This window comes from Solenopsis invicta, chromosome 5 (genome assembly GCF_016802725.1).
Source record: "Solenopsis invicta isolate M01_SB chromosome 5, UNIL_Sinv_3.0, whole genome shotgun sequence".
In the NCBI taxonomy this organism is placed as follows: domain Eukaryota; kingdom Metazoa; phylum Arthropoda; class Insecta; order Hymenoptera; family Formicidae; genus Solenopsis; species Solenopsis invicta.
Window position 1 is genome coordinate 9,908,418 of NC_052668.1, and position 16,873 is coordinate 9,925,290.

Consider the following 16,873-nt stretch of genomic DNA (forward strand, 5'->3'; position numbering starts at 1 on the left):
CAGAAAACTCTAATAAACAACACTGACTGTGTGTCATTCCAGTCAAAAGCTTAACAAAAAAGTTTAACATGTAAACAGCTGTACGTGTACAAATTTCGCTTAGCGCACGTAAACAATGGCAAGCAGAGTAGTGACTGTAGTTGATAGGTCTTTTCGCAGATGGCGAAATAATCGAAAAACAAAGACAGATCTATGCGTTGGACAAAGAGCGATAGTCTGGTCTCCCTCGAAAAATAATCTGCAATGCCGACGTCGAGGAAGTTCTTTGGTCACTATAGCATTCTCTTAAAGAGCAGAGCGACATTTTTTTCTATCAGATTCTTTTGTTTTGTGCGAAAACGCAGATTAAGTAGAAATTGATCAAAATCGGAGGTGAGACCTTTAAATTTAATTAAATTAAATTAAAATAGGGATCTCAGATTGCGAATTCTATCGTATGCCACATACAAGCATGACACACAAAATCCGTCATCTGAAATTTCTGCCTAAGAAACTGTTGATTAATATTTATATGAATAATTTTATAGCCACTTAAAATGCTTTTTTTACAAAATCAACATGATAAGAAAATATAAGAAAAAAAACAACATGCTCTGATAAACTTGAAGCTGGCTGTATGGTCAGGGTGATGAATTGTCGTCACACTGTGGTTTCGTATGTGAGGTCTTTATTGCGATGCTTTCCTGCAATCTACGACAACGCCTTGGAGCCGTAGCCCTGAGTCGTACAGATTGCGATACACTGAATTTCGTTGATACTTTTATACGCTGAGTCGAGTTGTTGCACAATTAATGATTCGTATTGCTATGTACATGTATGGAATGATGATAATTTGTATTGCTATGTATGGAATGATGATCTTGTCTCCAACGTGAGAAATCGATTGATTGCTGGATCGCTCGAGCAGCCGAATATACAGGGTGTCCGTCCATAAATGTCCGAGCAAATATCTCGTAACTGGTTGAAGTTAGAAGAAAGTTTAATAAGGAAAATTTACATGGTTTTTAGTCGGCTACAAAATGCACGTAAAGAAATTTTTTTTACTCGTCACCTTTTTGAGTTATGAAGGTCAATGTAGGTTTTTTAAATGGGTACCTATAATTTTTTTTGCATATTTACATAGTAGAGGTAATTTTCAATCAAAATTATATTAGGAAAAAAATTGCTACGACGCATCGTTTACGAGATAATCGGCATGCAAAGTATTAAAGTAATAATTTAGATCGAGTATTGTTGAACAAATTTGGAATATCAAATAGGTTGAGAAAGTAAACATTGTTTTTTCATGAAATATTTATTAACAAATTAATTAAGAAATGGTTCGAAATTGTTACCATCATGATCGATACAGCATTCAACGCGTTTTATAATGTTTCTTATTGTTAACTGCAGCATTTCTGTTGTAATACTTTCAACAGCTCTAGTGATTTTATGTCGTAAATCTTCTTCATTTTCAGGAATAGTTGCATAAACAATATCCTTAATATACCCCCAAAGGAAAAAATCGCAAGGTGTCAAGTCCGGAGATCTCGGTGGCCATCGTACAGGATCATTAGTACCCATCCAACAATTAGGAAATCTATTATTTAAAAAGTTAATTACAGCACGTGTATTGTGTGCTGGAGCACCATCTTGTTGAAAAATAATATTTCGAAAAACTGATAATGGAAGATCGCGTAAATAATCTGAGAAAGTTGTTTGCAAGAATTCCAAGTATTTGTCACCATTAAGATGACCATGGAAAAAGAAAGGTCCAATAATTTTTGTTCCGATGATTCCGCACCATACGTTCACCGAAAATCTGCGTTGGAAACCTTTATCTCTTTTCGCATGTGGATTCACATCGGAAGTACGCACGTTATGTCGATTTTCCATATCACAATTGGAAAAACAAGATTCATCAGACCATAATATTTTATTAAGAAAACCAAAGTCAGTGCGATAATTAACTCGAAGCCAGTGGCAGAACATTAATCGGCGATCTGCATCTCCTTCATGTAAAGCTTGTACTAAATTATCACGAAACGGTTTGAATTTGAATTTTTTTAGTACAGCGTGTACGTAACTTTTCGATAATTCTAAATTACGTGCTACTGTTCTTATGGATGTACGTCTGTTTTCAATAAAACTTAATAGCACACTTGTCTCTTTTTCTTCATCTGTTTGGATTGTACGTCGTTATCTTGTTAGCGATCCTGTTTGACGTAATTGATCTTCAATTCGTCGAAATGTACGATTATTTGGTATTCTTCGTTCTGGATATTTTTGTTGATAAAGTAATCGTGCTTCATTTTCATTACGCATACTTAAATACCAGATCTCGAGCATATCACACTTTTCCGTAATTGTAAACATTGTTCTCACGCGCTCGTATGTAGACGATTGACTAACAGACTCATACTACCCTGTAATTCATATTACGTGCTATACAAATACTTTATTTACAAATCAAACAGTCGTGTATTTTGAAAAGTTGAAGGTCAGCGATCCTGTTTGATATAACAGACTTCATACGAGCGCGTGAGAACAATGTTTACAATTACGGAAAAGTGTGATATGCTCGAGATGTGGTATTACAACAGAAGTTGGGGGTATATTAAGGATATTGTTTATGCAACTATTCCTGAAAATGAAGAAGATTTACGACATAAAATCACTAGAGCTGTTGAAAGTATTACAACAGAAATGCTGCAGTTAACAATAAGAAACATTATAAAACGCGTTGAATGCTGTATCGATCATGATGGTAACAATTTCGAACCATTTCTTAATTAATTTGTTAATAAATATTTCATGAAAAAACAATGTTTACTTTCTCAACCTATTTGATATTCCAAATTTGTTCAACAATACTCGATCCAAATTATTACTTTAATACTTTGCATGCCGATTATCTCGTAAACGATGCGTCGTAGCAATTTTTTTCTTAATATAATTTTGATTGAAAATTACCTCTACTATGTAAATATGTAAAAAAAATTATAGGTACCCATTTAAAAAACCTACATTGACCTTCATAATTCAAAAAGGTGACGAGTAAAAAAAATTTCTTTACGTGCATTTTGTAGCCGACTAAAAACCATGTAAATTTTCCTTATTAAACTTTCTTCTAACTTCAACCAGTTACGAGATATTTGCTCGGACATTTATGGACGGACACCCTGTATACTCTTCCGTGGTTCACGTCTCCCCACCGCTTGGTCATCCACGAATAGCGAGCGGCGGGTCCCTCCGCAAGTCCCGGTGGCGGGATGGTAGGGCATCGATGCGCGCGTGTGTGTGTGAACGCAAGAGTGTATGTGCCCGTGCGTGAGCTGGACTTGTTCGATCATGTACGTGCCGTGCACAGCCTTACGCGTATAGAACTTATACGACGAACCACTGGCATCCAGTTATTAAAAGTGGGATGGACTATTAGAAATAGTAGGAGAGACTCGGGTAAAACGCATCACCCGGGCAAAAAGAAAACTCGAAACAACTTTTTTTTTTATTAATGTCAGGAAGTTGGTAACACTGTCATTCGATAGTGCTGCGAATGCGGAATATTTTGCAACCATAAAACTTCCAACAGCTTGGCGTGAACGTTATTTATGTTACACAATGTGTTTATGTGCTATCATTGTTCGAGATTTACGTTTTTTAATGTTCGAATGATTTGAAGACTATAACTGCTACGAAAGTAAGTAATATATCAAAGTAAAGGAAATTTTGTCTAGTTTCAGAAAATACCAAAGTTATTTTGCATAAATTAATTAGTGATAGCATCATTATATAAGTAATGAAAGCATGTTGTTTTGGGCAAAAGAAATCGGGCAAAAGGAATCGCTAACACGTTTCCTTAGCTTGCATTAATAGTGTACCTAGGCTACTGGTTTTCATTTTTAGATGGTTTTTTTATGGTTCATGAAGCGTGTACGAGTTATAGATTTCTGCCAAGAATTGTAATAGATACCTTAATTTCGTAATTTTCCTAATCGTTCCTTTCAAAACTATGTTTAATTTTGTTACTTATTTTCAATATCTGTCAGATTAATACAGTTTTTCACCTTTAAAGTCCGTTTTTTAATAATTTTTTAATAATTTCAGTAATTTTTTTAGGCGATTCTTTTTGCCCGAGTTGGAGATTCCTTTTGCCCGGGTGTTTTGAAAAGTGTCTAAAAAAAGGTGTCGTCGTAAAAGTCATGTGAGGGTAGTTAAAATTAATTTTATGCAAAATTCAACGTCAGTTTCAGAAAGTAGTGACTTCAAGCTACATTTTAGTATAATTATTTTGCAAATTTGATAATTTAAACATAGAATTATAGCCATTTGAAAACAAACGATTCCTTTTGCCCGAGTCTCCCCTAATTTATGCCTTGCATATCGGCATAAATCGTCAAACACTGTATCGAGTTAATTCAAAATTAAAAGAGAATCCTAATTTTGCTAAATCTTTTAATTTGAGTTAGCGATCCAGATGTATCTTCACTAAAGAAATTGAAAAGGGTATTGTCCAATACTGCATGCACGTAGCTTAAATGGGTTAACAGTTCATATGGTAAGAGAGCTAGTTTGGTAAGTATTCTTTCAATGTTATAGACATTAATATGATATTTATGACATTTAATAAAAAATTTAGTGATATCTTGTAATCTCTGATTTTAATGATAGTGGAGTTGTCACTATCTATCCCGGAAATTGTCACTGTGTACCCAAGCCTGGGATACGTTGTGACAAATGCAAAGATTTTTTTGACGACGTATTTTTCCTTGAATGCGGCTCATAATATTAATATAAAAAACAGATTGTGTTTATAAAGATTAAACGAAAATGTACAAATCAAAATATTTGACTACCAACTTAAAAAATGGACTTTGGTAATAAATTTCCCAAAATTGTCACTATGTGCCCCACCCATCCTTAGTATATATGGAGTTCTCTTAATAAATGTTTGCCATATTACATAATCAAGCATTCATTATACAGATACAATTCGAAAAGCAAAAATTATTAATAAAAGAAGAAAAATAAAAAATAATATTTTTTTCTCTTCAGTCTTCATATTTGCATATTTAAATAGGAGAGACCGGGGCAATTCGCTAGACGGGGTAATTCGATAAATAAAAATATCTTTTTATGGGTATATATTAAAAATTTACTTTAAATACTGTAAACACGTTTTAATATAACGATGTTGCTAACAAAATTTTGTTGGCAACAGCGTCATATTGAAGTTGTAGTAATAAAAAATGTGTTTTGCAACAGTCGAAGTAATTTCTGATAGTCAACATTTCTTCGAAATTTAAGTAAGATAAATAAGATTTTTTTTTTTAACTTTGAATATATCGTATCCAGTTGAATGTATTTGAAACATTTCGTTTTACTTTTTGCTGTATGATGTCTATTTTCGTCGATCATACGCAATAATGCGCACAGTTGATGTCAGAGCTATTCGTAATATCAAACACAGGGGTTATACGTTAATGATTGCAGCACCTATGGGTAACTCTAACCCTATGTTGGCTGCATTACTTACGATCGTCTACGTTACGCAAGGTTAAACATTGAGGTAAACTGAAGTTCTTCATTGATTTAGTTCAAACTTGATAATATTGTGTATTTTAATACATAGAACATGAATATAAATATAAAATTGTCGCTCTTAATCAGGTAAAAAGTTATAAAACATTAAAGAATAACACTTATAGGGTTAAGAAATCTGTGATGGCATAAAAGTACATGCAAACGTGTAAGTAAGGATATACTGGATTTGTTTTTCTGTTTTTTTTCTTTATTATAATCTTATGTTTTCTTGTCGCTCTATGCAATCAGTGCGACAGATTTCCTAACCTCACAAGTGTCAATCTTTAACGCTTTATAATTTTTTACTTGCTTGATAGCGATAATATTTTCTTTTATATTTGCGTTCTATTACCAAAATATACAATTAATACTCAATTTCAAATGTAATTATGCGACATATGAGTGATTTGTAGCTTGAACATGATCAAAATTAGGATTTATTGTAATTTCCGGACTGGTTGCAAATTACCCCGGGCTTGGGGCTATTTGTAACACTTGACATTGATCGACATTTTTATATCGAGCAAGTGCATTTCTATATTTTATTTATACCGGCACTGTAAAGGGGAAGGTTCAACTTTTTAAACCGTCCCATGTTTTTTTCTTTTTAATGAATATAGGACTCAGGAGACACAAAAGAAAAAAAGTCTTACAAATAGCCCGGCTTCCCCTATTATAATATTAAAAATTTTACTTTTAAACAAGATATAACTGTATAGATATTTTATTTTTTACGCCACTATATACATATATTATATATTTAAAAATTTTACTATTTTACTATTTTAATAAGCCAATTATTTAAGAAAAATTTTATATACTATAATATACATATACATTTTTATCATTTATAATATATATATATCTTTCTATTTATATTATTCTTTTAAAGTAATCTTTCAGATTTGAAACTTTTTAGATATAAAAAATGGAATTCTGTTTTAATTTTAATTTTTTATTTACAAACAATTTGATCATTCAAACATTTATTGTTTTCTAATGTAATTAGAGATGATATAACAATTTATACGAGCAAATAATAAACTTCAGATGTTATGTGGTTATTCTTTATATTAAGCGACGTTTTTAAATGTTAAACATACGTTTTGAGTACACAAAATCTTCATCAGTATCTTTACAATAATTAATATTACAAAAACTTTGATAATATCATGACTGTTCAATTTGTGATACAGCGGTAAACATACTACTTCTAACTGCATTTCTCTATCAGATCTTGACAAGATCAGATAGCAACAATTCACTTGACAGATTCATTAATTCCATCTTGCTTTTTACCGCTTTTACTTATAAGATAAGATTATCTTTAAATTGTTTTGACAAATAAAAAAGAATTTGAGATTTATTAGTGAGAAACTTTTTCCTCGCAGAAAAACATTTTATCATTCAAACAATTTTCACATCACAATGATTTTTTAATTACTGGACTCAGTACATTCTCGCTATTAAACGATGAATAGTTGTCGGAATCTCATAATTGATCGTGTCAAAGACTTTTACCATTTCGATGACTCACCTAATATTTTTTGCTGATGAGATCTGTAAATTTTTTCAAACATTTGAGATTTTTATAATATTAATTATAATCAAGGTTTTTGTAATATTAATTACTGTAAAAATGCTGATAAAGACTTTATGTAGTCAAAACGTACATTTAAGAATATCGCTTAATATAAAGAATATTACATAATACTACATGGGCTAAAAAGTCCCGGGATTTTTAATGAAAGCAAGCGTTTTTTGGGCAAAGTTATATTTATTTCTCAACATAGTTGCCTTTGAGTGCGATACACTTGGTATAGCGATTTTCCAACATTTTGATGCTCTTTTTGTAGTACAAAACGTCCAAGCCTTCGAAATACGCCTCGGTTTCCGCGATGACTTCCTTATTTGATGTGAATCTCTTTCCCTGGAACCACCGCTTAAAGTTTGAGAACAGATAATAGTCGCTGGGGGCCAAGTCTGGAGAATACGGCAGGTGAGCAACCAATTCAAGTCGTAATTGATTCAATTTGGCCATTGCTTTCAAAGATGTGTGTGACGGTGCGTTATTGTAATGGTACAGAACTCTTTTTTTCGCCATATAGGGCCGTTTTTTCTTTATTCCGTCGTTCAGTTTATCTAATAACGTTGCATAATACTCTCCCGTAACTGTTCTTCCCTTCTGCGGGTAATCGATTTGGGATGCCATGCGCATCCCAAAAAACGGAGGCCAAAACCTTCCCGGCCGAGCGTTGGTCTTTTGGCCGCTTTGATCGGCTTTCGTGGCTTTTCAACCACTCTGCAGACTGCTTATTGGACTCAGGCGTATGGTAATGGATCCACGTTTCATCCATCGTCACAAAACGTCGAAAAAGGTCCGCTCGATTACGCTGCAACAACGCCAAACCGTTGAATCATCAACGCGCTGCTGTTTTTGGTCGATGATAAGCAATCGCGCAGATAGCTTTTTCATATTCAAAACATCGTGCAAAATGTATCTCACCCGTTCTTTTGAGATGCCAACGGCCTTAGCTAACTTGCGCAACTTCACTTTACAATTACTCAAAACGATTCAATGCACTTGCTTTACAATTTCCGAATTCGTAGCCTCTTTCGGTCTTCCAGAGCGCGGTGCGTTTTCGGTGCTTGTACGACTCACTTTAAATTCACTAAACCATTGATAAACTGTTGTTCTTAAAGGAGCAGATGTGGGATAACATTTCTTCAACCATTTAATTGATTGTTCAGGAGTTTTTTTCATCGAAAAACAATGTTTGATTAATACGCGATATTCCTGTTTTTCTATTTTTTTTTATGAAGGCGAAGGTAGCGACACTTAAACGACTGTAGCTTGTAAACGAATGAACGAAATGTCTAGAAACTTCACATATAAACTAGTGACAGATGAATCTCTCGAAATAAATCATGTTCATTTTTTAGTGGCGCCACCTACTGAAAAATCCCGGAACTTTTTAGTTCATGTAGTATAATCACATGATGACATTTGTTTGAAGTTTATTATTTGCTTGTATAAGTTGTTATATCGTCTCTAATTACATTTGTAAATAAGCGAGCTTGTCTTCTACTTTTACGTTTATCGTTACTTACCTAGCAATGCTGAACATTCCACATGTATGATGAAGGCATGCATTGAGCATTGACCCTGTTGCTGTTAATACAGTTAATGCTATACAGAAAGTTGCATTTATATGGAATAACAGTATGTAGTAATATTTCTCTTGATCAATAAAATATTCAGTTGAAAATTGCAGGCGACGTGGCCGAGATTCGTTTGTGGATAAAATAATATTAGTTAAATCTGGCCACAATGAGGAGCTAATGATAACAAATATACTGCAAAAAAGGGTTACTAAACAACATTATAATGAATTATTTGTATAAATAGCAATTTTTTAATAATCTAAAATTTTTAATTTAGATACAGTTATTGTATATTTACATATAGAATGTATACAAGGTGATTCAGAATAACTAATTGTCCTTCAAGGGACGTATTCCTGGTCGAATTCTAAGACGATTTGTCCTTTGGAAAAAGATTGGCAGCGGCTTAGATTTTGAGATATAAGCCGATTAAGTTAGCGTGTCACGGATCAAATACAGAAGGTACGCAGGGGCGACGCACTCATCGCTATGCGCGGGTGTTTCGTGAAGCTCCGGCTGCGTTCAGCTGATACGCTCAGCTGGTATAACACACAAGAGCTTCTCTTCCCCCCCCCCTCTCTTTCTGTCCTACTATAATGCTAGCTTTAACTTAAAAATGTAATTATTAACCGTCTTGATTTTAATGATTTTGGTAAGAGAAGTGCCAGAAAATTTTTTGTACAATCAAAGAATCAAACAAAGAGTTGCACGAAATTTACAAAAGTATTTACATCTTGAATTTTTAGAAACAGTAGTACTTTTTTTGTCACAGAGAGAGGGGGGAAGGGGAAAAGGAGGGAAGGAGATGAGAGGGGAAAGGGAGGAGCAAGGGAGGGAGGAAGAGAGAAAAGGAGAGAGAAAGGGGGGAGGGAGAGAGGGGATGAGTGAGAAAGAGAAGGGGGATGGAGAAACGGGGGTGAGTGAGAAAGAGAGGGGAGGAAAAGGGGAAAAGGAAAAAGGGGTGAGAGGGGGGGCGGACTCATGTGTGTTGTATCAGCTGAGCACAGCAAGCGCCTCACAAAACACTCGCGCGTAATGGCGAGTGCGCCGCCCCTGCGTATTTTCTATATTCGACTCGTCATACGCTAACTTAATTGGCTTATATATCGGCTTAAATCTAAACCTTTGCCAAAGAATTGCCAAAGAAAAAATCGTCTTAGAATTTGACAAGGAATACGTCCCTTGAAGGACAAGATTGAAGATAAAGGCTGATTGCTGTGTAGGATGATAAATAAGTATACACGTTCAAATTTGATCAGACTCGTTTCTCTCTCTCTCTCTCTCTTCTTTCTCTCTGTCTCTCTGTCTTTTTATTTTTCAATCACGCATTTTAAATATGCTATTTTTGACTGAGGAAGTATATTTTTTACACGTACAGAATTATTAAAAGAAAGACGTCACATAATTAAATATTGTTTTTAATTCTAGCATTATTTCAGTATCAGTGTATGAATTGATAAATACATAGAAAAAGAATGAGAATGATAATGAGATAGAGGTTTTGAGAGACCGGGAGAGAGAGGGGTGAAGGAGGAAAAGCAGTGTTCAGGCTGTCAGCTGATCACTGCAATCGCCTTAAGTAATTGCCCATATCGGTGAGTTGCGCCGGCCCTGCTTTACGGCTATACGCGCCCGATTATTGGATAACCATTTTCTTTTATTATTAAAAAACTAAGCTTCGGACAAGTTTTTACCAAAGGGAAAGTTGTTTCAGAATAATCTCACGAATATGTCTCTTCAAGGACATAAGGTTATTCTGCATCACCCTTATAGTTTCACCAATTGTTGTTGCTATTTCACTTTATAGTTGTATACTAGAAGGTCGAAAATAATTGTAAGTAAAATTATGGTTGAAAACCATCGCATCACGGTGTATTCTTTAATAAAAGCGTAAAACGTGAGAACCCTCACGATGGCTAGTGAAGAACAAAAAATTACGATGGCTAGTAATTGATAATTATTTCGCGTCTCAAGTCTTAAATTAAAAAGCAATTCTCCTTGTAACTTGGAACTTGAGACATAAAATAATTTTTATGACGTATTATAGACAAGGACTTAAATCATAAAATATTGTCTTAAGTCACACTGATACGTATATGAAATATACAATTTGAATGGTTGTAATATCATATTTCATGTCATAGCATTGCGATTGTGATAAAAGTTGCATCTCACTGCAACGTTGCTATGACATAAACTTAACATCATAGAGTAAAATAATAACGTAAACTAAAGTAGACGGAGCTTATCTTGCTAATTAGGACAAGGGTGGCAGTGCTGAAATTAAGGGAAAGAAAGGAGTACTAGCAGTATCGGTTGGATTTGAAATTGTTCGGAATCATTCGACTCCCACCTGTTATAGTGAGCTACGTACAGCAATTATCTACTTTCGTGCTTTTTTAAATATTTTACAATGACTTATTGTATTATATCTAGGTGCAGTAATCGAAATAACTGCAAAAGAAGAAATTAGGAGCAGAAAGAAAAAGAGAAATATAAAAACTTTTCATTCTATTTATAAGTAGAATACATCTACGTAGGTTAATTTTTTAAATAATTAAATCTCGTCAAAAAGGCCAATGAGAGTCAGCGCGGGTATAAGTGCGCAAATGTTTATTTCTTGTCAGCAAACAATTTCAACGTGTTTCATATCAAATTACAATAACTACGGACGTTTCGACTCATTTCGAGTCATCTTCAGCGCAATATATACAGAATCTCATCCTCGTCAGTCAACAGAAAACGGGAGGGCGTCGCGTAACCAGCGGTTTGCCAATCCGCAGTGGCATCTTCCCCGTGACCGGGTCGAAGGAAATGACACTTCACTATCTAATAATCGAACGTTTTTTTAATGATAATGTTAAAATTGGTTATAATTTACTTGATTCACCCATTCTTGACTAATGAGGACAACTGAAGCTTTGGATAAGAATTAGTTTAGTAAGAATAATTACGATTCTCTTGTTACAGTGTACACTCAAACGACGGAACGTGCTCACTATCACAAGTCTGAATGTATACTGACTGTGTGTTCAGTTTCGAGAGTCTTGTTTCGAATTCGCACGCAAAGACAAGCAGTCGGAAATATACGGATCAAAATAAATACGTAAATATGGGTTATAAGATAATCTAAGAAAATAAAAGAGTCACAGCTTGTCATAATGAGTAAAAATAAATAAATAACAAGAGTCTAATATTATAAATTATTAATTCTGTTACAATTTATTGAGTAATGAGAGATATGATGTAAACAATCAGTATTTGTTTGTAAATTAAGGCTGTTATTTTGTGATTGTATGTGTAACATTTCTGATGTTAGCCGCCTGCCCAAAAAATGCTCATTGTCTAGGATTTTTATGTTCTCGCAATCAAAGTCATGGTTAAACTTGAGTTTGTGTTCAGTGATTACGGTGACTGTTGCTATTCCACTTGATATGATTACGATGTTCAGTAATTCTTGTTTTCAATTTTTGGCCCGTTTGTCCTACGTATGACGCATCGCAATTTTTACACATAATCTTATAAACTATATTTTTCTTCTGGTTGTTTGGGAGAACATCTTTCTGCACTTTGATAAATTTGCTCAACTTATTAAGACTGAAAAAAGACAATTTTTACATTCAATTTTTTAGTGATAGTCTTGAATTTCTCGGAAATTGAAGGAATGTATGGCAACAAAAACCATGGCATTCTATTGTTTGTAGTATCAATATCTGTGTTCTCGTTTATCTGATTAATTGTCTTTTTATTGATAAGAGATTTAAGACGGCTGTTTATTGTCTCGAAAATAAATTGAGCAGGATAATCATTGGTTAAGAGTGTGTTTACAATAAGCTCAATATTCTTACTGTGGAATTTCGGGTCAGACAGTAAAAACGCTCTGTCAACCATTCCCATAATTGTCCCTCTTTTTTGAAACAAGGGGTGATCTGATAAAAAATTTAAGTATCTTCCCTAGAACGTAGGCTTGTGATACCAATCAAAAATTAAAGAACCCTCATTCTTAATAATGGTGATGTCCAAAAAATTTATCCTGTCCCCCCCCCTCTCCTATTTCCAGACTGCATTCTGGGGTGAAACGAATTAAACGTGTTCAATGTAAGGTCAATCAGATTTCCCGGAACTGCCATCACCACGTCATCAACATATCTAAAATAAAAAGGTGGATGCACTCAAATTTTTTCTAGTGCCCATGCTTCCAAATTCTGCATAACGAAGTCCGCAATCACAGGTGACAACGGGGATTCCATGGGGGTCCCGAATTTTTGTTTGTAGAAATTATTTCCGAAACTGAAATAAGTCTAGTCAAGAACAAGCTGTATCGCCGTTAAAAATTCCTGTTTTGGGATGCTGCAAGTGTCCTTAAAAAATTCCCACCTGTTCGAGATGCTTTCTAACGCTAAGTCTGTAGGAATATTTGTAAATAACGAAACAACATCTAATGAAATTAATTCGTGACCCGGCTCTAAACGTTTATTCTTCAAATTGCGGACTAATTCAAAGCTATTGTTTATTTTACTTGAGGCATCTGGGATGTTTTTTGAGATAATTTCGTGTAACAACCGGCTAAACCATAAAGAGGGCTGTCGATAGATAAGGCAACCGCCGGTGACGCGACGCCCTCCCGTTTTCTGTTGACTAACGAGGATGAGATTCTGTATATATTGCGCTGAAGATGACTTGAAATGAGTCGAAACGTCCGTAGTTATTGTAATTTGATATGAAATTAATACGTTGAAATTGTTTGCTGACAAGAAATAAACATTTGCGCACTTATACCCGCGCTAACTCTCATTGTCCTTTTTGACGAGATTTAATTATTTGAAATTTCGAGAGTCCTTCATTAACTTTAATATTAATTTTTTAAGTTTGTAAGAAGTTTATTATTTAATAAAAAATTTTGTTTATATGTATTAAATAATAATAATAAAAAGTTTAAATATTAATATTATTATTCCGGCTTCATGATTGTGTTTCAAGTCCGACAAAATGCGGCGCGCAGTTTGAGTTGGAATGTGTAAAAATTAAAAATTATTAATTGGTACCAGAAACCGCTGTGACTGACATAAGCCTTTTATTCTCGCATTTCAATTTTGTCAGTCGGATATAATGTATTATTATTTAGTATGTGTCGCCTGAAAGAAATAAAAAAAAAAGGTTATTGTTCAGAATACGGACTGCATCTCCAATTTTGACGAAATTAGGCTCATTTGACGCGTTTTTACTCAAAATAAACGAATCTGGCGGAAAAAAGTGTTGCTCTGTTTTGCGAACTGAGATGTCAAGCGTAAAAGTTGGCGATTGTATAGGTTAGAATACTTGTCATCTCGGCGTAATGTAGCGAACTGAGCATGTGCTGTGATAGAAATGTGCACAAAATTTGAAATGTTTATTCATTAATAATCACTGCCACATTTACTACACTTAAATGTATTTGCCAGAACACTGTGTTGGATTAAAGAATTTATTAATTTTGTGTAATGTAGATTTTTTTATTAAGGTATTAAAACAATTTATTTTATAAAATTAATTAATTTAATTAATAAACACATCCCACTTACAAATAGAAATCTTGAAACGAGGTCTACAGATGTATTGCTCCCTCCACATGAGTTTGCGACTTTCCACGCTAAGGGAGGTCCACCCCATTCCTATCTCCACCCCCCCCCCGCGCGCGGTGTAAGTGGGATGTGTCTATTAATTAAATTAATTAATTTTATAAAATAAATTTATAAAATAAATTCTAATCTGTACAATCGCCAAGTTTAACATTTGATATCTCGGTTCGTGGGGCAGAACGACACTTTCTTCCGCCAGATTCGTTCATTTTGAGTGAAAACGCGTCAAATGAGCCTAATTTCGTCAAAATCGGAGGTGCAGTCCGTATTCTAAACAATTACCAAAAAAAAATTTTTTTCTATTTTATTCTTTCATTTTCTATTAAAAATTTCCCTAATATGAATCATTTTCCATAATTTTTTAATAGAAAACAATTTACATTAGTGAATGTACGAACCAAAATTCCAAACGGTAGGATTTTTTCTATCGAAAATTTTTACCAGGGTTTTTACTGTAGTACAATTTTGAACACAGCACTGCGTAGTCGCGTATGTCTGGCATGCTTTACGTAAAACCGAATATATCCGAATGCTGCGGAAATAGGCAAAGTGCTGATAGTCTCTCCTTACCGCTAATCATGGTAGAAAGACAAGGGTATGCTCATCCGGGGTCCGAGCCTTAAGACGCTTAAGATTTCTCTGCGCATCACGTGATGTATCAAGCTGACGTCACATTCGCGCAGAAATTGAACGAACGCTTCGACTTTATAAGTCGATAACATGTGGCTGTCCGCTATCAAAAGCGTGATGCGTGATACATATGACATTGTTATTATCAGAAAATCAAGCGGCGGGTACAAATAACCTGTTGTGGAGTTATTGTCGGAAAGCATCGATACTTAATTTGAATACATTTTCGGTAAAAATGTATTGTGCAGTAAAAGGTTACACCAATTCATACAGGGAAAGCTAAAACACGCATCTCTTATTTCGTTTGATTCTTTTTAACACTGACATAAAGATCATTATATTTATTAAGTATTTATTTATTTTTATTATTTATTTTTATATATTTGCTTGTTCATCTCATATTTGGATCTAGAGCTTATTTCTGTGTAATTCGCGGTGATATCCGGGATGCTATTCCAATAAATGTTAAACAAAAATAAATGTTAAATTCTATTATTTATTGAATTTTATACTAGTTTTTTAATAAGCCCACTAATGAAGGCTCACTATAGAATAAAATGCGTTTGGTTTTAAAATTTTACATATATATATATATATATATATATATACACACACACACACATATATATATATATATATATATATACACGTAAAATAGGAGTATGTAAAATATATGTAAAGGACGTCGAAATCCGAACTCGTCAATTAATTACACGAACAGCATGTAATTAATTGGCGAGTTCGGATTTTGACGTCCTTCTTACATTGTCAATAAATGAAGGGACGGATTAATGAATTTGTGTACACAATGAAAAGTATCGCCGGGAGGTGTCACCGATCCTCCAGCTAATAAGAACATTACGTGAGCAGCGATGTAACAACCATAGAACTGCGTAATGAGTGACTTTATGTATTTCTTTCGCTTTTTTGTTTCGTTATTTGTAAAAGGAAATTTTTCAACATGTTTATTTAAATTATTTATATCGGCTGAAGAAGGCTAAGTATAGTCAAAACGTACCAAATTAATTGTTTATGCTTGTTATTGTAATAAAGTTTTAATCGACAGCCAGAATTATTTAACTCGTCATTTCGACCAATTTCTTAAATTTATGTTTTAAACATTAATACGAGCGTTTCTATTATCTAAATTGACCTAACTTTTCCCCCTTAAAACTATGTTTTACGAATTGAAATTTAGTAAATGGATTAAAGTTTGTGATCTGACGTAGTAAATGTGTCAAAAAAAAACATTATAATCGATGTTTGAGTACTCATTACTAATTTAAGCCGTATTAGTTTTGATTTACAAAAAATTCTCTTTTTTTAGTTATAAGCACAACGTTATGCTAAGTATAAATTAAATACAGCGTTGTAAAGTATAAATATAGAGGAATAAACTGCGAAAATTAATAATTATTGTAGCTTCTCACACGCATCACACAATAAGCGCCTCTCTAACAGCAGCCCGGCATACACCGATGTGCGTCTCAAGCGGCATCCCGGCGACGACCTACGGCAGTAATTACCGCGCACAGCAACAGGTGGCCGCGGATGCGAATAGTCACTCGCGTTTAAACTTCTGCGACCAAGCTATAATGGTTGCGACACTGCGATGATCAATCATGACAAGGATTCCCCAGAGGGATATATTTGTCAAAAATGCATGAGAACAATGGTGGCGTTTGACGCTAAATTACAGTACTACTTGATTCACTTGATTGTCAATTATAACATCCAATCTGGAGTGACATGATCGCGAAGTGTTTATCAACATCAAATGTGATCGTGTTTGTTGGTATTAAAAACGATATTACGGTAGTGGAATAAATAAGTTTCACAAAATACAAGTCTTAACATTTTGTAGACTACATGTGCTTTTGTGAAATTTTAAGAATCGT

The 16,873-nt window shown here is 34.0% G+C and overlaps 1 protein-coding gene across 1 annotated transcript in view; it reads right to left on the bottom strand.

Moving 5' to 3' along the window:
- The window catches only part of LOC113004278 (odorant receptor 49b-like), an 82,388-nt gene that overhangs the window by 12,031 nt on the left and 53,484 nt on the right, over positions 1-16,873 (bottom strand). The window contains exon 4 of the mRNA XM_026137145.2: positions 8,674-8,935. Coding sequence (XP_025992930.2) covers positions 8,674-8,935 — 262 coding nt within the window. The remainder of the gene's footprint in view (positions 1-8,673; positions 8,936-16,873) is intronic.